At 43.1% G+C, this 24,867-nt stretch overlaps 1 protein-coding gene and 1 long non-coding RNA gene across 5 annotated transcripts; one reads left to right on the top strand and one right to left on the bottom strand.

Annotated features, from left to right (window-relative positions):
* The first annotated feature begins 5,944 nt into the window (after positions 1–5,944).
* DDO (D-aspartate oxidase) lies at positions 5,945–16,156 on the top strand. Of its 4 annotated transcripts, none has more exons than XM_081000415.1 (5): positions 5,945–6,092; positions 9,154–9,328; positions 10,416–10,524; positions 11,867–12,043; positions 15,323–16,156. In XM_081000415.1, the coding sequence occupies exons 2-5, from the start codon at positions 9,157–9,159 to the stop codon at positions 15,888–15,890; spliced, it is 1,026 nt and encodes a 341-aa protein (XP_080856541.1). In that variant the 5' UTR covers positions 5,945–6,092; positions 9,154–9,156; the 3' UTR covers positions 15,891–16,156. The 4 variants fall into 4 exon arrangements, with proteins under 4 accessions (XP_080856541.1, XP_080856542.1, XP_080856543.1 ...); XM_081000416.1 differs by lacking the exon at positions 5,945–6,092 and adding an exon at positions 6,159–6,179; XM_081000417.1 differs by lacking the exon at positions 5,945–6,092 and adding an exon at positions 6,184–6,204.
* LOC308474325 lies at positions 6,901–24,572 on the bottom strand. Its single transcript, XR_013984660.1, has 3 exons — positions 22,869–24,572; positions 9,822–9,954; positions 6,901–7,623 (listed from the first exon to the last, which is right to left on the bottom strand). It is a non-coding gene; the product is annotated as an uncharacterized lncRNA (long non-coding RNA).
* Between the last annotated feature and the right edge of the window lie 295 nt (positions 24,573–24,867).

Genomic DNA, 24,867 nt, shown 5'->3' with positions numbered 1-24,867 from the left:
GGTTTTCTAAGCTTTTGTCTCATTTCTTAGCAATGCCATCCCTTTAAAAGGAGAAGCCAGCCCATGGCTTCTAATGGAGACAGTCAACATTTGTAAGTTGCATAGACAGTATGCATGCTCATTGAATGTTAAAGGAATTATGTGTGACCGGAATAAAATATTGGTAGCTGTCTGTAGCAATGTCTCTGCAACACAGATAAAATCAGGTTGTCTTAAAAATTGGAGGGCCATTTTTATTTCATTCCTTTTCATTCCTTCCCTTTATTTCAGTTGCAATCTTTAACTCTTTCAATCTTTAACAGGGCTCTTCAAGGGGGGAGAGAATTGGCATGAAACTAATGTGTGTACATGCCCTGTGACTTTTACCGTAGATTCCGGCGTATAAGACGACTTTTTAACCCCAGAAAAGAGGTTAAAAAGTTGTGAATCGTCTTATACGTCGGGTATGGAGCCCGCCCACTGCCCAGTGATGTTAAGCTGGCTTCGCTGGGCAGCTTCCTCCTGGCGCGGAGCTGCCCAGCGTATTAGGCGACTGGGCTTATAAGACGAACCCCCAAATTGGCAGCTGCCAGTTTGGGGGGTCATCTAATACGCCCAGTCGCCTAATAAGCCGAAATCTACGGTACAAACCTGAGGATAATCCAAGATACATTTTCACTCAGCTCGTATAAGTCTCATCATCTTAAGTGTGCTGTAAGAATAAAATGTCTTGGTATGCCTGAAGACCAGAAAAATCTGCGAACAAAACTACAGAAGGATATTGTATACAGAGTATTGGCTGCAAATAGCTCTTTGGGGGCAAATAACAGTTCTGTGGCCAATTGTCAGTGTGAAAATGGCATAAGGGAAAGAGTTAACCATTGTCCCAATCTGGAAAGGCCCTCCCTCATTGCTGCTTTTTTATTAATAAAGAGAAATGATAGCTCTTAAGCTTGCTAATTTCTTTTTAAAATGGTTAAAGTAACATGTAGTTTTGACCCTGGAGAGTTTCTTTACCACCCTCAGTTAAAACTAAGGACATGTGCTTGACTACTTTGCAGAGCAGAGGCTGGGGTCACCAGGCCACAGGTCTTTTGCTGGATGTGTTCTACATATGCATATGTTTATACATACTAGGCTTTTTAAAAATATATGTGTTGAGTCTTCAGAACAAAGCTTTTTGGCTATTCTTCAATCATTTATCTTACGTTTACCCCTGCAGCTCTCTCACAATTAATTTCTGTTCCTGTTGGAAATGCAACTTTCCCAACCATTTTAACAAAGAAAACAGTTTGAGGGGAATCAGCTGCTACAATCTCAGCCTTTGGTTTCCACAATGATTCCCCTGTGGCTTCAGAAGGAAGGGCCTTGCCAAGCCACGTTTGTCTTCCTCCTCCTCTACCTCCCCACTTTTAACTTTCTCATGTGTTCAGATCTCTTTGGCCTCTCCCTTCCTCTTCCTCTGGCTCCCCAGCTGTGCCCTGTTGCTCTTTCCTTTCTTTGTAGTTTCATTTTCTCAGCAAAGCATCCTGGCACATCTGTCCCAAGTTTCAACAAGGCCACCTCCTGCCATCACATTCTGATCACCCATTCTAGAGGTACAGGAGTCCACCTCACAGGCTTTCAGCTTGCTAGCAACTCCTTCACATTCTGAACCTCTAGCAAATGCTTGCAAGCTTCTTGTTCATGGGTGTTTCACTGTGCAGGGAAGCAAGTGGACTAAGGTAAAGTTAGCAAAGAAGCAGAAACCCTTGTGTGAAACTGCAAAAGCTCGACTGTGCAAAATGTATGCTACAACATATTTCTGAGGCAGCATTAAAGGAAACACTTATTTCCTTGAACAACAACAGCAAACTCTAATATTGAGACCACTAGGCAGTGGTTCCTAATTAGCTAAGAAGAAGAAGAGTTTGGATTTGATATCCCGCCTTATCACTACCCGAAGGAGTCTCAAAGCGGCTAACAATCTCCTTTCCGTTCCTCCTCCACAACAAACACTCTGTGAGGTGAGTGGGGCTGAGAGACTTCAAAGAAGTGTGACTGGCCCAAGGTCACCCAGCAGCTGCATGTGGAGGAGCGGAGACACGAACCTGGTTCCCCAGATTACAAGTCTACCGCTCTTAACCACTACACCACGCTGGCACCACGCTAAGTACTGCAGACCCCATTTTTTGAAAGCCAAGCTATGACACCCCCCCTTACTTTTGAAATTTTTGATATCTCTGGTAGTTTTTGTTAGATGAATGGTACTACTGAACCCCTGGGTAGGTTATCCAGACTCCCTGGGGTCCACAGACCACCAATTGGGAACCACTGCCCTAGAGAATACAGTCATACCTCGGGTTAAATATGCTTAAGGTTGAGTGTTTTCAGGTTATGCTCCGTGGCGACCTGGAAGTAACGGAACGCGTTCCATGAGCAGACGCTCAAAATGATGTCATGCGCATGCACAGTAGTGGCAATCACGACCTGCACACGTGCAGACGCGCACTCGCGAGTTACGCTCTACTCAGGATGCAAACGGGGCTCTGAAACAGATCTCGTTCACATCCAGAGGTACCACTGTACTTTGACTTCCTACCCACCAACACCCCCTTCTCCCTCCCTGATTCTTGAACCCTCCTGACTCCAGTGATTGAGACTTGCCATTTCTCATATGCCCCATTTTGTCCATGTCAGCCCTTTCAAAGGCTAGGGGATAAAGACTGTGGTTCTGGAAAGGTGTGTGTGTAGGCCAATTATATACAGTTTCTTATTTTAACGACAGAAATCTTTGGCATCCTCAGTTATCCTTGGGTGCAACATGTATTGTCCTGCCTTGATACTTGGTACTTGGGCTGGACCTTAATAACAACAACAGTTTTATTATTTATATCCCACCCATCTGTCTGGGTTGCCCCTTCTAGATGTTGTACTACAACTCACATCATTTCTGACCATTGGCTCTGCTAGTTGAGGCAGATAGGAGTTGGAGTCCAACAATATCAGGAGGGTCATGGGTGCCCCTCCCTTGAAATAAATGTTTCACGACTGGCAGGGCAATTCATTTATGCCACCATGTGTTCTCAGCAGCAAAGGTGAAAGCCAAAGAACAGCAAGAAAAACAAGAGGCAGTGTAATAAAACAGACAATCCTGCATTGTTCTGAGCAACCCTGTTGCCATCCACCAATCATAACGTTGGTGGTCAATGACATCCCCACATTAGAAAAGCAATTATCCCATTAATCAACATGTGATGATAAAATGCCCTGATTATGTCACTAAATGCAATGTTTACACCTCTCCCTATGCACAATGCATTACAGTAGTGTTAAGTCAGAAAGAAGTGCTCTCAGTGCTTCCCCCTGTAAAGACTACTGTGAGACAACCAGCAGGAAAGCACCAACATACACTGGCAGCCATAGGCTGCAGGCCTCCCCTCAGGCAAGGGGTGACCTTTCCCACCAACCCCAAAAACCAGGACTGACAAATATCACTTTTGGCAGGGAAAAAGATGGTCAGATAGCAAAGGAGGAAGTGCCATTTCAATCAGCAGCCAGACAACTCTATTTTGCAGTAGCCAATGTGTGTCTCTACTAACATCATGAGGATATCTTGTAACAGTGTGTGAAGAGGAGAGCTATGGTTTTTCCTGGAACACATGTTCTCTTTCACAAGATTGGGTTTCATAAGAATATGGATTTATGGAGTAGTGATGCCATCCAATAACTGAAAATATGGCAGTGAAATCAAGTGACAAACATCTTATGCCCTCAGAACCCAGATACTATTTTACTTATAGAAAATGAATGTGTTTGTTTTTTCTATGAAGGAACAGACATAAATGATTGTCCAATGTGTAAATCTATGTACCACTAACTGTGACCAGTGATAACATTGTGTTTTAAAAATTTATTTATAATTAACAATAAATTAACAAAATATGTCAGAGCAAGCTATGTATTTTAAGGGGGTTTTATAGTTTAAAAAATCCTGGTGGTGTTATATATCTATACATGCAGATATACAATAAGCTGAGCAGTTGCCTTATGCTGACTGTCAGATACAGAGCTGGCCCACCCATGATGTGAGGTGATGCACCCACCTCAGGTGGTGGAACTGAAAGAGGCAGTTCTCTTCCCACCCCACCGCTTCCACTACAGAGAGGGAGGCATTCTGGAGCACAACATTGCCACTTGTCTTCCCTGCCCCTGGGTGGAAAAGCCAAGTGAGTGGCAACTTCTGGAGGAACACCTCAGCTCCTGCTGAGTTCAGAGAGAACTGGAGCTTAGTGGCAGCAGAAGTGGGGCATGGTGGGAGGAACCAGGGGTTGGCAATTCCTGTTTATCCTCAGGTAGTGAAATGGGATAAGCTGTCCCTGCTCAGATAACTAGTCCATGCCTAGCCAAGCATTTTCTTCATGGGCTGCCAGCAGTTTCCAGACATTCCCATTCTCCAGCTCGCAGCAGTTCCTAGGCAGAGATCTCTAGGTGGAAAATTATGGAGACTGAACCTGAAACCTTATCCAGGCAATGAATGGGTGCTTCCAGGGGCTGCCTCCATACATCTGAAAAATCAGCAGCAGCTCTTAACATTCTACCTGCTATGGTAAGTCACTGGGAAATATGAGGATTTGTTTTGACTGAAAACAAATTTACACATGTACTATGCAGCTAATTGCTTCCAAAGTGCAAAGTGATGATTTGACCATTGATGAAAGAGAGTGCCCACATTGGATTCCCTTCCAACAAGAAATAAGGTATAAGGAAGGGCTTCCTACATTTCTGGAAAAGAGCTATTGCATACATAACCAAGGACTCAGATATATGGAGTATTAATTTGCTCTTCCCAACTTCTGAGGAATCCTACATCTACACAAGGCATAAACCTCTTTACCCACCTGGAACAGCCTTCATGTAAATAGTTGGCCCTAAAGATATAAAAATAAACATAAAATATATTCAATATAACCAGCAACTTGAAACATTCTGATCATAAAGCAAATATGAATTTTGGCCACGATCCAGCACAGTACTTAAATCTATGTTGCACTGTGACCATATGCGACACATCTAATCATATTGTATCATTTTGGCAAGAGACTGTACCAAATAATCATTTTCTGCACGTTGCATTTGCAACCACTAATTTTTTTTGAACTGCATGCTAATATGTTTTGTGATTCACTGCCAGCTTGGGAGAGGCGGCAGTCCACAAGCAATACAAATTATTAGGATGCTCTCATTCAAAGGGAGATTCCCTCCATAGGGGGGTTTCAGTCAAAGCCTCCTTCCATACGTTTGCTAGAAATGTCGAGTGGGGTGGCCATTTGGGTTGGCCCACTCATATATACAAACCTTTGGCAGAAGCTCTGATAGACATGTCTGAAGAGAGGAGCTTTAACAGATTTCCCTCTGAGAGGTAATGGAAACCTGAATGTAACAGCTACACCATACATTTAAAACACATGGCTGCACACCCGAATCTCGGGAACTGTAGTTTACTCCCCGCCTGGAGACTGACACACAAGAGCGTGAAACATTCCCTGGGTCCCTTGCAAACATAAGCCCTGGCGCAATTATTCCAATTGCAACCATTATAATCCGGCCATGAATAAACTGCCTCTGGTTTAATATTTCACCTTGCGACTCCTATTTTGACTTCGTTGCCCAGCATAGCTGTCAACTTTTCCCTTTTCTTACGAGGAATCCTATTCGGAAGAATGGAATTTCCCTTAAAAGAGGGAAAAGTTGACAGCTATGTTGCTCAGTAGCACCAATTAAAATCATGCAACGAGACAACTAAAGCAGTCTCCCTTGAAGGGACCATGGACACTCCGCGACCGGGATCCAGTCGGACGAATCCAAAACACCAGCGGGAGACGCCTAGTTGCAAGGAGCGAGGCTCGGCGGGAGGGAGCACGAAACGGGCCACCCTCCAGCCCGTGAAGTCGCCGAAACCCGCCGCTGCTGACCAATCGGGAACGAGCAGAGCCGTCTTCTGGCGATTGCTCCGCCCTCCGAGCCTGCGTTTCCCCTCCGTCCCCTTCTAATGGTCGCGTCCGTGGCCTGGAAACCTTTGGTGGGGAAGCGCCACTTTGTCGGAAAGGGTCCGGATTCTTTTGAAAGGAAAGGTATTTTTTAGCCTCTCTCCCGCAGTTGTCCGGGGCTCGTCAGAACGAGCGGGAAAACCCGTTAACTCCTCTAGTCCGTCTATCCAAGTAAATGTAGAGCCATGTAGGAAATGTACGCTGTGAACCTACATATTATTATAAAGCCGGTTCCTGGAGAAAGGAGAGGGCAGAGAACTTTGTGGATTTTTATTTTTTATTTTAATGCTATCCCACTTCATAGCTTCTGCTCTTATCCGCATTCTAAGCAGTTTGCTGAAAATACTGGCGCGTTTTTGACTGGTCAGAGATCATTTGTCAAATCGTGTTTTTTGCACCGTTTCTGAACAGAAATTGAGCCCCGTTTAAAAGGGTGCTTCACAAACGGCAGGGGCTGGGACTAGTACAGTGAGGGGGGAAAGTATTTGATCCCCTGCTAAATTTTCCCGTTTGCCCCCTAACGAAGAAATGACCAGTCCATAATTTTAATGGTAGGTTTACTGTAGCTGTGAGAGACAGAATAACAACAGGAAAACCCCCAGAAACCCAGAAGACAAAAGTCAGAGACTGATGTGCATTAGAATGAGTGAAAGAAGTATTTGATCCCTTTGCAAAAGACGACTTAGTACTCGGTGGCAAAACCCTTGTTTCCTTATTTCCTCAGCCTACTGGACCATTGTAACCTCAAGAAGGGGTAGCAACGTTAAGTCTTTTGCAGCATAAGCAGCAAAGTCTTGTGGCACCTTGAAAGATTATCAGATTTAGAACTGCACAAACTTTCATGGACTGGAATCCACTGCAGCACACCTCTACAAAAGCTGACGTCATAATAAATATATTAGGCTTTAATATGCTGCAGGGTTCTTGTTATTTTTGGACCAGTATAAAACTGTGTGATATACTCCATAGCATTAGTGGACAGAATTTTGCTGGACAGACCTTACTCAACCATGAAACCCACCAAATCTCAAGCCCAGTATACCATAATCTGACAGTAAAATGGGCTTGATCCCATGTATGCAGCCCTGAGTTCATTAGATGAAACGTGCAGTACAAGTGTGAAAAACTTTTTTTTAAATCTTATTTCCTAATTTTATAAGGCATCGAATGTTCATGTTTTTCAGTGCCAAACATTTTACAGTACATATATTGAAATGTGTTTTGTTGATGGAGGTGTCTTCTCTGTTCTGTGGAAGGGCAGAAATATTTCCACTTTGACTTGATCTTTGCAACTGCAACACACATATAAACAAACACAAAAATCTGTGCAGGTTTTTAAAAATAATGTGTAGGTAAATTGCAAAGTTGGTTCACCAAACTAAACAGCTAGAAACCTTTGGAAGTTGTTATTAGCTGCTATTTATATCATGCTTTGTATGGTGAACTGGTAGTTTAATTGTACACATTGTATGTCTGTTTCAGACATTTCCCCTTTTACCTCTATTCTGTGTGTTGGCCTTTGACTGCAAGCAGTAAACATTGGATCATATTCATTCATCATAAGAGTGGCTCTGTTGTGCATTCATTAGAATTGTTTTTTTGTTTTGTTGTTGGACTGGACAGGAGAGGGAGAGAGAGAGAGAAGAAAACGTGCAGATTAAAGAAATGGAATAGTGTAAACTCAGTTCATATTAGGAAAAAGTGTCAGAGCCCTTGCCTCTGATAAATTATGTATGCTCACTGGGAAGGTTGAATGACCCCCCTCTTCCTTAGTATATCTGTATTATAGAGAAAGCACAACATAGCTCTAAGGAGCATGGTGGCCTTCCCCAGCAAAAAAGAAAAAAGACACAAAATATCAGAATGTAATGGTAAGCAGGAATTCAGTCTAAAATAAACCAGCACCTAAAACATGTTATGGAAGATTTAAACAAAGGAACCAGATCTACTAAAGTTTTCCTCATTTGATTTTTCAAAAGTCAGGCTGGGGAGAACTGAAATGCCAAAATATTTTGAGAAAATATTGATCTCAATCATGCTGTTGCTGTTTCCTAGAAGGGAAAAAACAAAAAACAAATACTTGTTCTTTCCATTGGTACTCTTTTATCAGAAATAAACTTTGGGGAATTATCAACCAAATTCTACTTGTCATGTGCAAAGTTCAAAGGAAGTTCAAAACCTAAGATGTTTTAAAGCAGGGTACGAAGGCCACTCTCTACTAGATTTTTTTTTTAAGTACTTGTTGATCCGTAAACTGTTCCAACATGAATGCCGTGGCTATCAAAGCAACAGGAGATTCGATGAATATGAATATGCTATGAATACAAAATCTCTGCATTCTGCCAGGACTGTCAAAGACACAATATATTGATGTTGCCCCATGCTTTGGGGTGACTTTCTCTTCTTCACAGATGGTATCTTTTGCAGACACTGTTTGCAGATGTGTAGTTGGACATTGTGCAGTTTCATGTTGACCTTTTGTTCCACTCAAAGGAATGACTGGCTAATTGGCTGTGTTTTAGTTTGGAGAAGAAATTGTGCTTGCTTGCATACTCCATCTTCTCTTTACTTTGTTATTTAAACAGTGGCAGAGCTGCTGTAGTTTTGAAAGGGCCTTCAGCAAAGTCCTCTCCCGTGGGTCCCAGTCTGCATTGTTACACCTCTGGCCAGGGCTTATCTTGCAGCGACAACAGTGAGCGACCCTTTTAAGTCCCTCCATAACCCTAGTGTACCATTGCTGTGAGGCATAGTAGGAAATTAAGAAGGCTGTCAGCCACTGCTAAGGAAGCCTGTAGCTGAGTGAAAAGGCATCCAGACTAATGGACCCTGCCAGGTGGCTGGGATCCAAGAAACTGCCCCAAAGTGCCAGGTGCTGTCAATGAAGCTGAACGGATACCTCTCAAGCTTTATTTCCAGAAGAACCTATTCAATCAAGTGCATGGGTGAGGTGCCCTATGCTAATCCCTCTTAAGATATCTATGGATTAAGAGCCCTCCATATCTTGTTCCACAATGGACAGATTTTTTAAAAAAGTATTCTTAGATTATTATTATTATTTTAAAAATCATTATATAAGAAATCCTTGTTTTGTCTTTAGAATTTTATTTTCACCCCCCCCCCTTTCTTCTTCCACTTCTCATAACAGAACATGGCCAAGGCAAAGATTGCAGTCATTGGTGCAGGGCTCATTGGCCTCTCTACTGCTGTTTGCATTTCGGAATCTGTCTCAGACTGCAGTGTGACTGTCATTGCTGACAGGTTTACCCCCAATACAACAAGTGATGTAGCTGCTGGGATGCTCATTCCTCATATTTACCCAGGTGAGTGGAATTTCCTTCCTAAGATGCAAAATGTAAATAGGCATAGATTTTTACGTTATGTATTTATTTGTTTTCCGTCCTTCTCCCTAAGGTCCCAGGGTGGGTTACAACATTAAAACACAATATTAAAAATGGTTTTAAGCAACTCACAACAATAAAAATAAGGTGGGTCCTTAACATATATGCCTCAAGTGTCAAAAGCGAAGGTAAAGAGGTGCGTCTTCAGCATCCTACAGATGATTTTCTGTGTTTACTATCAGCTCCCAAAACAGGCTTCAGAGAGGGGTAACTGTCATTTTCAGGGCTGATTCCATGACAAGTGGATCAGTGCACCACGAGCAACAAAACACTGAAGTGGTTGCTGTGAAATGAATGCTACTGTTGCCAAATTGAGGTGCTTGTACAGTTGATTCATAATTTACACACATTTAACTTGTGCAAATCCAGCTTTATGTACTTGGCCAAAAAGGATCCCTCCCACCATTGCACTCACCTTGGGAGCACGTTCAGAGATGCAGGGAGAGTGTGTTTTATTCACGATTTTGGCTTTATGCATTATCCCTGGAACATAACCTCCACATATGTTTAGCATCAACTGTACGTCTCTCTCTCTCTTTACAGTAGTTCTATAAGGAGAAAAAGTAGCAAATCTAAAATATTACACATTGCACTTGCACCCACTCAATAAGCTACTAACATTCTTTGTAATATTGCCAGGCTAGGGTCATTCCAAAACTCCATCCAAAGAGTACACAGTGCCTGTCATAGTACCCCTATTGCTGCATGCAGACTCTTCCCTGTTCTGGACTCTGTATGTACACTTTGCTTCCAGGCAGAAATATTTGCATTGTTTATTTGGCCATGTTACATACATCATAGAAGCTGGAAAATATATCCGTTCAACTACGTATGAAGGTAGTCCGTATTTTACAGGAAGAAGCAGCAATCACTTTGCAAGACTAGATTACAAATCAAACTACCATCAAGCTCCATTGTATTCTAGATGTTTCGCTGAGTATGGAGAATAGAGATATGAAACTATAAATTTAAAACATCATTTAAAATGTGTTTTCTTTCTGCTGTGCAGACACACCGGACCATCAACAGAAGCAGTGGTTTAAGGAGACCTTTGACTACCTGTCAGTAATCTGTAATTCCTCAGAAGCTTCAGAGGCTGGGATTCATTTGGTCTCTGGGTAAATAAGGAAGGCTGTACTATGCTTACTAAAAGCAGAGGGATAGGCAAGCCTGTTGGCCAAGCAGAGTCCAAGGCACATAAAGCAGTGAAGGTCTGGACAGTGCCTGTGTGACTGTTTGGGTAGGAACCCAATGTACACTGACTTGAGGAAGAAAGGTGGGCTATAAATACAATAAACACATAAAAATGCATGCATTGGAATTGTAATCTATGGCCATGTTTTAGAAAGGGAGAGAGACAAAACCAATATGCGCTCATGAATTACTAGTATTACAGAATACTGTTCCGGTTCTGGGCGCCACAATTTAAGATGGACATTTACAAGCTGGAACATGTGCAGAGGAGGGCATGATCAAGGGTCTGGAAACCAGGCCTTATGAGGAACAGTTGAAGGAGCTGGGTATGTTTAGCCTGAAAAAGAGGAGTCTGAGAGGAGATATGATAGCTACCTTCAAATATCTAAAACGCTGTCACATGGAGCAGGTTGGTTTTCTCCTGCTCTGGAGGGTAAGTAGGACCTGAACCAATAGCTTCAAGATGCAAGAAAGGAAATTCTGACCAAACATCAGGAAGAACTTTCTCACAGTAAGAGCTGTTCAACAGTGGCACTAACAAACTCCCTAGGGAGGCGGTAGACTCTCCTTCATTGGAGATTTTTAACAGGTTGGATGACCATGTGTCATGGATGTTTTACTTGAGATTCCTGCATTGCAGGGGGTTGAGCTAGATGACTCTTGAGGTCCCTTCCAACTCTATGATTCTATGATGATGATTATTATTTAAATATCTATACCACCCTTCATCCGAATATCACAAGGTGGTTTGCAATATAAAAACATGAAAACACATACCATAATAACAAGCAAAAACAAATACTCCCCCCATGCAATTCTATGACAATAACATCCTAAATGGAACCCTTGGGACATGCTGTTCCCAGTGTGGTATTTATTCCAACCCCCCCCACTGTCACATAAGCACATGTTTTGGTATCATGAATGAATGGTAAAAATTTATTTGGGACTGGTCTCCCAATGGCTATTCATCATGATGGCTGTTTAACAGCTTTGTATTAAAAGCAGTAGAGCAACAGCAGGAGAGGACTGTTGCCACTAAGCCCAGCTTGTGGACTTTACAAAGGCCCTAGTTTGGTTATGGGGGGAAATACATCTTAGGAACAGGTGTAGCAGGAGCACGGAACTACCCCTCCCCCCCAAAACCCCCAACCACAATTATATGAAATAATTTTGTTCTTAGATAATGATTTTCCAAGAAATGTAACAGAACAGAATGGCTGTGTGTTTTACGTTCCTCCCCCCACCCCCTTTCATGTCTATGAGCTGGCAGATCTTTAAAACCATTCCTGAAGAGAAGCCTCCATTCTGGTCTGATGTGGTTCTGGGGTTTCGCTCGATGACTGAACAGGAAATGAAGAAATTTCCGCAGCACAAATGTGGTCAGGCCTTTACTACACTGAAGTGTGACTGCCCACCCTATTTGCTTTGGCTGGAGAAAAGGTATGAGTGTTTGAATGGACACCTTGCTATAACAAATGAAAGAACGGTCTTATTGGATAAGACCAAGATCCTTCTATCCGAGCATCCTACCTCCACCAGCAGCCAGACAGATGCCTCTGCATGCTCACAAGCAGAACGTGATGGTCCTTTGTCTGGTCAGGGATGATGGGGATTGTAGGACCACAGCTTCCCTGTCCCAGCTTTCAACACACTGCCATTTTCTTATTGTGGTGATGTGATGCAAAGTGAAACACAGACCAAATGTTAAGAAAGTGCTCCCTGGTTGTAATGCAATGGCACTTCTATTCTTACACCATGTTACAACATGGGCTAGCAGTTCTTGCTTCAAAGCAATCACACACTGAGTGCTCTTTATTCTTCCAGTGTGCTGTTTTGACATATGAGCAACCTCATGGGGAACTCATGCCTTGTCATGTTTCATTTTTTAAACAGTCCTGAAAGTGGTGCCGACGCTCAACTAAATTGCAGAATCCATTTAGTATCTGTCAGGCAGGCCTGTGGGCAAAGGCCTCTGCTGCCCCTCATTTCTGTCTTACACTCTTGTAATTTCCCAAAGGAGCTGCCTGATCCTCAGAGCGAGTCATTGGCACAAAACTCACTCAAATGAATGCTGTTTTGCTGATAGGCCCATTTGAAGGATGGTGTCCAAGTAGCTGAAACAAATGATTAAGATTTCTTTCACTGAGTGGGTCAGAAGGAAGTGTCTATTAGATGTGTAATTTATTGTGTACCCTCAAGTGCCCTGAGCACTATTTATGGCGCTGTTCATCAAAAGATACAAAAAGAGAATCAATCATAAGCACTTGGCTGGAACCCACGAGCCACTTCTGTAGGCAAGAAGAGTTTTGATTGGGGCATGTCGGCTACTTTTCGACTGTCACAACAAACTTCAGAAACATTGAATTGGGAGTGACCTCAAAGCCACATCCAATTCAGGAGATGCAGCTGCAGCATAAATGATGAGCAGCCAGCCAGCCTCTTCTTCAGACCAAAGGAATTAAGAGTCTACCACCTTCTGATGCATTCAGTTCCACGGCAGCATAATTTTCAGCTGCATAAACATTGCAATAGCTAAACAAAAACCAACTAAAATGAAAAAAACCTGGGAAAACAAAAACATCTTTGCCTCACAGTAAAAGGATTGCCACTGAGAGGCGGCATGTCCCATGAACAACTGATTTGTTGAAGGCACAAGAGGGTCATGATTTTTTAAAAAAGAATTGTGCCCACCTGTGACGATGCATTGGTGCGGCACAGACAAGTGAGATTTCAGCATAAACCGAGGGCCAACTTAATGTCCATCAGCTCTTGTATCCTGCTTTAGCCTGACACTGGGATGCATTATTTTCTGGTAGAGGTAGATGGGAAATGTGCGTTTGCTTTTTCAAGGTTGGGCACAATGAGCAGTTTCCTGTAATTTTGATCTATGTGGGTTTCTGTGTCCTTTTATTACCAGCCTAGCACATGTGTTTGCAACGGAACAGATGTTTTGTAAGAGCACAAAACACCCCTGGGAAATGCAGCCTCCCTCAAAGCTCTGTTCTCTGACTTTGTTCAGTGCATTTTTGATGATGATTATGATGATTTATAGTGTTTATAACCCGCACTTCAACCGGCAGGTTCACAGGCGGTGCACAATGTTATATTGATACTTTAATGTCAAGCAAAACCAATAACGATAATAAAAGCAATCAATCCATCTGCTGAAGATCAATTCATTAGCTCCAAAGACCTGAAGAAAAAAGTACGCATCCTTATGTGATGGCGGGAGGCTGGTGATGGGGGGTGGGAAGCTTTATCTTCCATGGGAGAGAGTTCCACAGTTGCAGAGTCACAAGAGAGAAGGTTTTGTTCTGTGCCATCATACCATGAACCACCACTGTCAATAGAGCTGCAGGCAGGGCCTTTCATATAAATCTTAAGGCCTGGGCTGGCAGATGGTGAGAGAGGAGCTCCTTCAAATTCTTGAGTCTCAATCTGTATAGGTCTTTACACAGCACCACCACCACCTCACTCTGGGCAAGCAGAGAGCAAACAGGCAGGCAGTGCAGCTCAGCCTCTTATGTAATACAGACTCGGAATTAAAACACAGAGGAGTGAGAATCATCGGTAGGATTGTGCAGGCAAGCTTCTGCTTCAAGTAGCAGAAGCTTCCACAGTGGGTTAAAAAAACCAGAAAAACTTCTGTTTTTCTGAACAGCAATCTCCAGCACCAAATCATGAACAGCTCTGAAAGTCTCCTCAGTTCCATGATTGACATGTGAATTGGTGGGCAACTGTGCGAGAAACAGAAGTCTAAAGTTCTTGTGGGTGCACAAAACTAATTGCATGATACTTTGGATCTTGACTCAGCATTTTTCCTGATCCCTGGAAAAACTGCTCTTTGCCGGAGAATGAAGGAGATCACCTAACCTGTGATTAGTTGTACATTTCCCACTTGTTCAGTCCTTTGTTATTCTTTCCAAATTGCATATTTTTCCTGCTTAGATTGTCGAGAGTCATTGGGACTTACCAAAACACACACACAGCAGCCACACTTTTTTGATTTTTGTTCCACTAACTTTACATAAATGAAGAAGTGTGTATCTGAAGAAGTGTGCATGCACATGAAAGCTTATACCAAGAACAAACTTAGTTGGTCTCTAAGGTGCTACTGGACATTTATTATTATTATTTTATATATTTTGACTGCGTCAGACCAACACGGCTACCTACCTGAATCTTTACATAAATGAGATATTCTACATCCATCTACGAATGGATACTTTATCTCTTGACTGAACTGGTGGCTATGAACTGATAGCTGAAGGAGATAGGATATACTCAGCAATGTCTATAAATGCATGCTTTAATTTTAACTGTTAATTAATTTTATTATTTACACCCCGCCCATCTGGCTGGGTTTCTTCAGTCACTCTGGGTGGCTCCCAACAGAACACTAAAAACAGAATAAAACTTCAAATATTAAAAACTTCCCTAAACAAATGGATCCCATTTGACTTGTGTACACTTCTGTTCCATAAGGTTTTTCAATCTCTTCACTGTTTTTTCTTCTCAACAGTTTCTTTTTTAAAAAAGTAGGATGAGATTATCTGGATTGCATATTGGAACCTTTCTGTTTTTTTCTTTACATCTTTCTATTTCACACTAGTCAAAGACCATCTAAATTATCTTATATCCTTGGCCCGCATAACAGTCAGGCAAAACATTCACACTGATAGATAATGATTTCACCTCTTGATTCTTTTTTCTTTGCAGGCTGAAAAGAAATGGGGGCCAGGTGCATGCTAGAAAAATCAGAGACCTATGGGAGCTCCGGAATGACTATGACATCATAGTGAATTGCTCTGGCATTGGCTCCAGGAAGCTCGTGGGTGACCTCGAGATACACCCCGTCAGAGGTCAGGTTCTCAAGGTCAAGGCCCCTTGGGTAACACATTTCATTCGGGACGGCGATGGATTAACCTACATCTACCCAGGGATACACAACATAACGTTAGGTGGGACACGGCAAAAAGGCAACTGGAAGCTGTCTCCAGATCCCAGTATCAGCAAAGACATATTTGGCCGATGTTGTGCTCTTGAGCCATCCCTTCAGGCAGCTCAGGATATAAAGGTGAGGGTGGGCCTGAGGCCATCCAGGTCAGCCGTGAGAGTCCAGAAAGAGATACTGGTTCGAGGCAGTGGAAAGCTTCTGGTGGTGCACAATTATGGACATGGGGGCGGTGGATTTTCCGTGCACCAGGGTACAGCTAAGGAAGCAACCCAGCTGGTTAAAGAGTGCATTGCAGCCCTTGAAATGTCAAGGCATAAGCCAAAACTGTAGCCTGTAAGGTGACCGTTCATATTCTCATTTCTCTCTCTCTCTCTAAGTAATTACTGATATAAATTGGATTAGTGTGTTAGTTCTGAAATCTGGTCAGGAAAAATGCCATTGGGTTGATTTACAGAGGCGTCTCTCTCTTGACAGCTGAGCACTTGATGGCCAGCAGGGGAATGTGAGAACTGGCTGAAAGGTGATGGGAGGAGAGGTTCTGTCTGCAGTGTTTAATCTGTAATGCAGTTGAATACAAAATATTATTGAGTCACCAACCCTTGCAAAAATTTCTGTTGTGCATCTCCAATTCGCCAGCAGAGGGCAGCATTGGATCAGTCGCTTATTTGAGCCCTATTCAAGTTGCTTGGGAATGGGGGCTGCTCTTTAAAAACCAGGGATGGCTTGGATGGTTCAGAAGCTGCAACACTGGCATTCCAAGAGTCTCCTGCAAGGCCCTCAGTTGGTCCAGGCCAGACTTCCCCTAATATTTCCCAGAGCAACCTGCTGTCACCACCTACTCCTTTACATAGAGGAATCAGATTTTCCCTTTATTGGCTGCAATTCAAAATCAGTATGCGGAGTGAGATCTGCTAACTTGGAATCCCCCAGACCAGAATACATTCATAAATTTAAAATTGGTATATAATTTTGGATGGAGCGCCATCCAAGCAAGTGGACTTTTAATATATAATAACAAAGAATTATGCTGTCATAACCTGGCATGCTTGTCTCTTCTCTTCAGCAGCTCTAACACCACTCTGACTCAGCTCACTGCTCTTCCTAGCACTCTGCTAATTCCTCTTCTGCGTCATTCTCCACTCTCCAATGATCTCTATCAATTGACTCCGCCTGTCACTCACTCTGACTCCACCCAGCACCCCATACCAGTTCCCTGCTGCCAATCATTCTTCCGCTCTTTCTTCTGTTCTGAACATCATCTTAATAAAGGATTTCCTCTGCAGAAGCCAACATACTGGTAAGAAGCACAGGGAGCAAGCCCCAGGGGGTTTATTCAGCACATACTTCGCTGTAGTGAAGACCAGCCTCCCATTTATTTCAGTGGGGCTTGTGGGTTAAAAAAAAAAAAGGCAAGGGGCAGACTTTGCCAATGTGATGGGTTGACTAATCGTCTCCTATTTTGAATGGGAAAAACTCTGCAGCTGTTTCTTTTTAGTGCATGTCTTTGTTCATGGTGGAAGCTTTCCCAATGATGACTATTTATTTATGAAATTTATATCCTGCACCTTCCTCCCAAGAAGCCCTGGGTGACTATGCAAAAGCCTTCCTTTGTGAACACACGAGCAGCATCTGCTATCCTCGAACAAGTGCTGTGTGTGGCCACAGTGCCAAAACATCATCCTTCAAACTATAGAGCAGAGCCATATATCATAAGCTGCAGACCGTGAAGCTGCAGGCAGTTGTAGATTACAGTTGCCGTTATCTTTTATGTTACTAGCTTGTTGCACGATGCTGCCAAATTCCTGGGCTTTAATAGTCAGACCATTACGCTGCCTGTAACTCTTTACAAGTAGCTCTGAGCAAAACTGCTCACCTTTCCTGAATACAGAACAGCGCATTCCTCGCTACAGTCACCCCAGCAACATTTTCAGATGTTGCTGGTGCTGAGTAGCATTGCAGGCAGCCCAAGAGTTTGAAGTACAGCTTCAAGACAACGGGATGTAAGAAAGCAGCCTCAGCTAGCCCTGTGTCGGTTCATTTCATCCACTATACCTGCCAACTTGGAATCCCACTTGCTGCATCGCTAGAGATGGGAAGATAGCTGCTTCTCTCCCACTTCCTCAGTCATTCCTCAGTAATCCAGTTCCAGGCTCTGGGTTGCAACCTGACGTGTGCCTGCACACACACATTTTGCTCTGGGGTATCCAACTGTCCAGGTGTTTTGAACTACGATTTCCATAAACCCCAGCTGAGATTATAGGAGTTGTAAACATCTGAAGCCTCTGTGCTGGCTATCCCCAATTTAGCTTCTTATGAGAAGCTTTCACTTTTTCCTTCTGCTCCCAAACTGTAAAGGTAAAGGGACCCCTGACAGTTAAGTCCAGTTGCGAACGAATCTGGGGTGCGGCGCTCATCTCGCTTTACTAGCTGCGGAAGCTGGCATTTGTCCGCTCCGCAGACAGTTTTTCCAGGTCATGTGGCTAGCATGACTAAGCCACTTCTGGCACAACAGAACAGGACACCAGCGCATGGAAATGCCGTTTGCCTTCCTGCTGGAGTGGTACTTATTAATCTACTTGCACTTTGGAGGAGGGGCGTGCTTTCGAACTGCTAGGTTGGCAGGAGCTGGGACCGAGCAATGGGAGCTCACCCTGTTGCGGGGATTCAAACCGCCTACCTTCTGATTGGCAAGCCCAAGACTCAGTGGTTTAGACCACAGCGCCACCCGCATCCCTCTTCCCAAACTGTAGGTTTCCTTTATAAACCATTTATAAATCTTACACATCTAAGTAAAGTATCAAGCCCTAAAGATTTCAGGGGAGAGTTAGGTCACCCCCAGACAGTATTTTGTGGGAGTGATTCAAGCTCATACCAGGGAATTGGAACAAATGCTCCATAATCCACCGTCTGCACAAGGATTGTGAAAGCAAATCAGGATGAATCGCTCAATAAGTTGACTGTCTGGAGGAGCCTATAAGCATTGCTGTGGAAACCAATTGGGATTTCAAAGTGCTTCTCTTTGGGATATATATCACATGTATTATTTGCGTTCCTGGCTTCTGTCGCTGTCATTTGGTTATCTTCTGTACTTTTACAGGGAGAAGAATATTGTTCCATGTTTCCAGTTCAATTTTGCCTTCAGATCTCTTTCAGAGAGATGAAAGGGGGAGCATTTGGGAAATCAGCAGGAATGCAATATGCTCACCTGAATGCAAGAGCAAATGCTGTTCCTCAGAGAATAGGCTCTGCTAAAAAAGACAATTTCTATATTAAGTCACATTTTCATCTCACCCTTCTTCCAAGCTAGAAATTGGAAACCTCTGTCCCTCCAGGTGTTGTTGGACACCAACTCCCATCACCCCAGCCAGCACAGGTAGTTGTCAGGGCTGATGGGAGTTGTAGTCCAGCAACATCTGGAGAGTATCACATCAGGGTCCACATTCTTGCTTTCAGCCAATCAGGCTGCAGTTCTATGCACATGTACCAGTAAGGCCCACTGAACTCAGGTTCACTTATGAGCAGACATGCCTAAAATCACACTGCCAGAGTGGTGCTTGACTCTCACAAATACAAATCAGAGGCCAATTGTCTCAGAACATATGAACTAACAACACTTTAGGAGACACCTTGATAGCCCCAGCTCTTGGAAAGTCTTTCTTTGCACCACTGAATATTGATATTCTTAGAGCACAATCAAGGAAGTTGATCGGTTGATGTTCAGGGACAGAGAAGGGATTTCAGTTTAACTTCATTAAAATTTCATGTGAGATGAGAGCTAACACTTTGAATTAGTAGTCTCTGGTTTAGCAGATGGGGTTCTGCCTCCAGGGGGCAAAATTGGCAAGGCTTGTTAGGCACACCGAGAGATTCATTTAGGAAGGGAATAGAGACAAGCTTTTCTTGCATCCCACAAAAGGAAGAGGAACATATTCAACGTGGATTTCGGCTCTCAGCTTTGCATTTTTTGCCAAACAACAGGAGAGGCAAGCTCAGATTGTAAGGTTAATTTAAGCAGTACTTTTTGTAGATTAGGCCAGAAGTTTTCAACCTTTTTGGGTCCAAGGCTCCCTTGAGCAACTACATTCTTTCTGCGGCACCCCTGTGGGGCTCAGGAGCCCAGTTATGTCACCCCTTGCTCGCAGAGCCAGCAGCCCCTCACCCCTTTTCAAACACTGGTTGAAAACCACTGGATTACACAGTTGAATCCCCCAGTCCACCATGTTTTGGAAAAAGTCTCCTAGTAATCATGGATTGCAGGGCTGAAACAGAGGTGTAAGGTCAAAATCAACACAAAGAAAGGAATTTACAATGCTTTCTCTAACTCTTAATTTGCTTTCCAAATGAAAAGCAGTAAGAAATATAAGAGAAGAGGCTTTCTTACTATGAAGGAAAAGCATTATTATTCCTTCAGATACCAACCTGTTTTCCTCCAGGGTGATGCTATAACATCATCTGCAACCATTCTGTGTCCTCCAACACATATTATTTAGATCCATTCCAATCTGGGTTCAGGCCTGGCCACAGAACTGAGTCAACCTTGGTTGCCCCGATGGATGACCTTTTCAGACAGCAAGACAAGACCTTGCTCCTCCTCCTTAATCTCTCGTCAGCATTTGATACCATCACCCATGATATCCTCCTAGACTGGATCCAGGGAATGGGAATTGGGGACACTGTATTAACAGTGGTTCCAACCCTACATTCAGGACTGAGTCCAGAGTACAGCATTGGGAGAGTCCCTTTCAGCCCCCTGGTCGCTATGCTTACCTTATCTCTAGTGCTAGTGTTACTGGGCTGGAAAAGGCGGCATTCTGCTAATCTCATTCTATAGTATTAAAATGCTGGAAATTATCAGTAATAATAACAGGAAGTAGGTGCAAAAAAGAACGATAATAAATGACTTAGAAATAGAGTTCCCTCTGGCAGTATCTACTCAATATTATTTTTCTCCTTTTTATACAGTTGAGACTAATTGCTGGCCTGCTACAAGAATAGCCTTTGATATTTAGCCTCAGGGAGTGAAACATGCTTCCGAAGGCAGCCATGTCAATATTTAATCGTTAGATGTGATGCAGATGGGTGAGAAAATAAGGTTGCTCTGAGCCTTTGCATTCAAAATTAAAAATATTTCCAGCTGCAAATGTTAGGGGTGGGGGTGGGGACTTTGGGCATAGCTACCAATGTTTCAGAACAGGCAGATAACAGAATATGAGTTTAAACAGCCCTGAAGTTGGCTTCCAAAACAACGGCAAGTGAACATTACAGAATACGCTATAAAAGTAGAGCATCCAACTACAACAATCAAAACAGCAGGAGGAAAAATCAGAAAGCAAACAAAAATTGCAGGTACAAACCAGATAGAGGGGCCTTAAATACTATTAAAAGCCAAAGAAGCAGAATGGACTTTACCAGGTGCCAGAAGGATAAGGGTGAGGGTGCCAGGTCAACATATTTAAGGAGAGAATTATCTCTACCTAGCCTACCTCACAGGGTTGTTGAAATGATAAAGTGAAGAGGGGAAGAACTTTGAGCTCCTTGGAGCAAATGAAATAATGATACTGACAGTGATTTAAAAAATTGTTAAGGCTTTTGGCACCTTAAAAACTAGCATGTATATTATGGCACAAGCCTTTGTGGACCACTTCATCAGATGCAAATGTTGTCAACTGGTAGGTATGTATATAACAGGAATAGAGCATGGAAGGAGCATCTGTCACCCTCCAAATGTTGCTGGACCTCAGCTCTCATCATCCATAACATTTGATCCTGCTGACTAAGACTGACAACATCTGGGGAGCCTCAGATTCCCCATCCCTGGTATGCAGTGAGAAAATGGTAAGCAATGGAGCCAAATGGCAATCAAATGCAATAAGCACTGCTTGTGACAATTCCAGGTAAATATTGTAGCGACATACGCACCATATGGCTTCCCCCCAATAATCCTGGCAACTGTAGTTTGCTACAGGTGCTGAGAACTGTAGATGTTTGAGAGGTAAACTATAGTTCTTAGGATTGTGGGAGTGGGGTGTGCCTCAAATACATGGTGTGTATGCAGTCTAAGATAAGCAAAGTGACAGTTCTCAACAGCAGCGATAATAACAAAACTATCACAGCACTGGGGAGTTAGTTAGCTCCGGTAGTGCGCCAGGAACCCATTGCCTCAATTCAAACCTAAACAAAATCAATCAACTGGCTTGATAAGTTCAAATTCAGCAGGTGTCTCCTGATAGCAAGGGCAGCCAGAGTGGGCATCTGAATATGACCACAGCTGACAAGTAGGCTTATGTAGCAGAAGGCAGCCTGTCCCCAGGCCATTTAAACTTTCAAAGGTCAAAAACAGCACTTTGAATAGAGCCCATAATGAAAGACGCAGAAAGATCTTGTAATGCTGGAGTGATATATTCATGGCAGTTAACAACCTGATGGCTGCATTCTGTAAAAGTTGGAAATTCCCAGACAGTTTTGACAAGCGGCTCTAGATGCTGTTGATTAAAATACTTCAGCCTGTATGTTATCAACCAAAACAAAGCAAGCACTGCATGTCAGAGACTCCACTTAAGTAAAGGTTCCTTACCGTTCTGATATTGATATCATCATCGTGCCTCTGTCCCTTAGTGGAGCCCAACTATATTAAGACACCCATCATAAAACATGCACACTAAATACCTTGTAGAAATTTCCTATCAACCACAAACAATACATAGGGAGAAAACGCCTAGCATCAGGGGGAAAAAATGATTCTATGATTCTGTGTACATTAAGGGGTAGGGGAAAGGATGCCCACTGGGGGAAATGGGATGCTGGACCAGATGGTTCCTTGGCCTGATCTAGAACAGAAGCTTCTTTGCTTGAAAATGTCACTCTGCTATGACTGTCCATCAGTTTGGGAGGAGAATCAGCTTTCTAGATCTGCCTGCCCTTATTCTCCTGCGCCCTGTGTTGAACCTCAGACTGGAACATTTGTTATACCGCTGAAAACCTCTGTTGGAGCAAGATGTGCTAATGGGAAATGCTGTGATAAAAAAGCCCTCTTATTATACTCTTACCTACTAAGCGCTGAACTAAGGCTGTTTTGATGCAATATGCACCAATGATTCAGCCTTGAATCACTACTAAAGCTTTTCGTTTTCAAGAGTGGCACCTGAACAATTGGATTGACTTGTCTCATTTAAACAACAGATGGATAGAATATGAAGGATTAAAAGTCTTTATCCTCTCTTTTTTTACGGTTCCTGTCTAGTCATAAGTGTTAACACATGGGTGAAAAAACATTATTAAAAAATTTAAAATTATGATTAAAGTTTATACCTTCAAACTTTCCCTTATAGTTCCAGTTGCTTCATTGAGCCATCTGGCACTCTCAGGTCTGCAGGCACCTTGCAGTGATGTGAAGAACTATGACCTGGATTGATTCAGTGGCGCAAAGCTTTCCTGGATATACAAAGATGAAAACCCGGAGGGTTGTATTCCGTTAAGGCAGAGATGGGAAAACCTCTGGCTTGTGGGCCCAATTTGGCCTGCCAGGTCTCCCACTGGAATTTTCCCCAAGTCACACTCATCTGCTCCATACCTGATGACCTATGTAACAGTAGGTGTAGAGTAGCTGGATTGGCTTCTTTATAACTTTTCTGCACAGAAAACAGGAATTAACTCCCCAATGTGTGGGAAGTTCACCCATGTGGGCCAATTCAGTCAATTTGTCTACATCCAGCATTGCAAATAAGGGATGCAGGTGGCGCTGTGGGTTAAACCACAGAGCCTAGGGCTTGCCAATCGGAAGGTCAGGCAGTTCGAATCCCCGCGACAGGTGAGCTCCCATTGCTCGGTCCCTGCTCCTGCCAACCTAGCAGTTCGAAAGCACCTCAAAGTGCCAGTAGATAAATAGGAACTGCTCCGGCGGGAAGGTAAACGGCGTTTCCGTGTGCTGCTCTCGTTGACCAAAAGCGGCTTAGTCATGCTGGCCACATGACCCGGAAACTGTACGCCGGCTCCCTTGGCCAATAAAGCGAGATGAGCGCCACAACCCCAGAGTTGGTCACGACTGGACCTAATGGTCAGGGGTCCCTTTACCTTTACTAGCATTGCAAAAATGTCAGAAATTTGTTTTATTATGTTTCTAATGCTGTTATTGCCTTATATGATTACTTTTTTTGTACACCAATTGGCTATTCTGATGTTTAGCAGCCATCTATTTTGCAAACAAACTAAATATTATACTGATTTTTTTTCCTAGCACTCTATGTATTCTGTTTTAAAGGAATTAAGTTTCCCAACTCTGAAAATCCAGTGGTTTCTGACATGCTGCAATAACTAAGGCAGCATTTTAATAATTAACTACAGGCTTTCCCTTCCCCCTGTGAGCTTGATTATTGCCAAAAGATTTTAACATTGCTGAAGAACAATAAATATCAGTACCACATAGCAATTCCTCCCCCTCTTTTCTGAGGGGGCAAACTCATGTGGAATTAACTGTATCAACTGAGACACTTCTTATGGTTGGCAGGGGGCGGGAATATCCACCTCTCCAGAGTTCACGGTCTCATTTGGAACAATTTAAGGTGGTTTAGTAAGTAGTTAGGTGGAGAAAGAAATGCATTGTGGGATCATGAACTCTGGCAAGAATTCGAAGACTAAAAAGGAGTGTATCTGAAGCAATCATCTGGATACAGCACCTGTGCAACTCAACTTCTCACCTTCCCCATTATTGTAAAAAGACAACTGTGATGTGATAAAATGGCCCTTTGACCTCACTGATCTTCATTTTCGTCCAATAAAGGCATCTGTGCTGCTTGCCTGTTTTGCTAGAGGTGCACACATTCCTCTCTCCCTCTTCACTTCTCAAATCATATTTCACAGCTTTGGCAGAATTTTGCATTCTTAGGGAAGAGCTGCAAAGAGGCGAAGCTTTGAACCAAAATAATCATAAGCTCCAGTTCAAATGTCACTGCTGCTGGAAATTCAGTAGGTGGCTTTAGGTGAAATTCCCCCCTTCTCGGCCTCTGACCTGCAACATGAAGAAATGGTGCCACAGAAATGTTTCTTTTTCTGTCTTTCCCCACTGTTTAAAAGAAGCATTGTGGTCTCTTCTCATATGCTGCAGCTGCCGTTCTGTGGCTTTTGTCTTAAGTGTTAGCATTTGTGTTGTGTCATAATTCACCAACTCCTGCATTCCTACATCATAGCTGTTATGTACTGAAGTTCTCAGCCTGGGCCAGCAGGGGGAATACTGTAGATAGTTATGCAAATAAGGGATCGAAAGTGACATTCAGTGATTGGATAGTTTTCGAAAATTGCTATAGTTACGTTG

This window comes from Podarcis pityusensis (genome assembly GCF_964106645.2).
Source record: "Podarcis pityusensis genome assembly, chromosome: 3".
Lineage (NCBI taxonomy): Eukaryota > Metazoa > Chordata > Lepidosauria > Squamata > Lacertidae > Podarcis > Podarcis pityusensis.
This window is presented reverse-complemented; position numbering and strand designations above follow the sequence as displayed.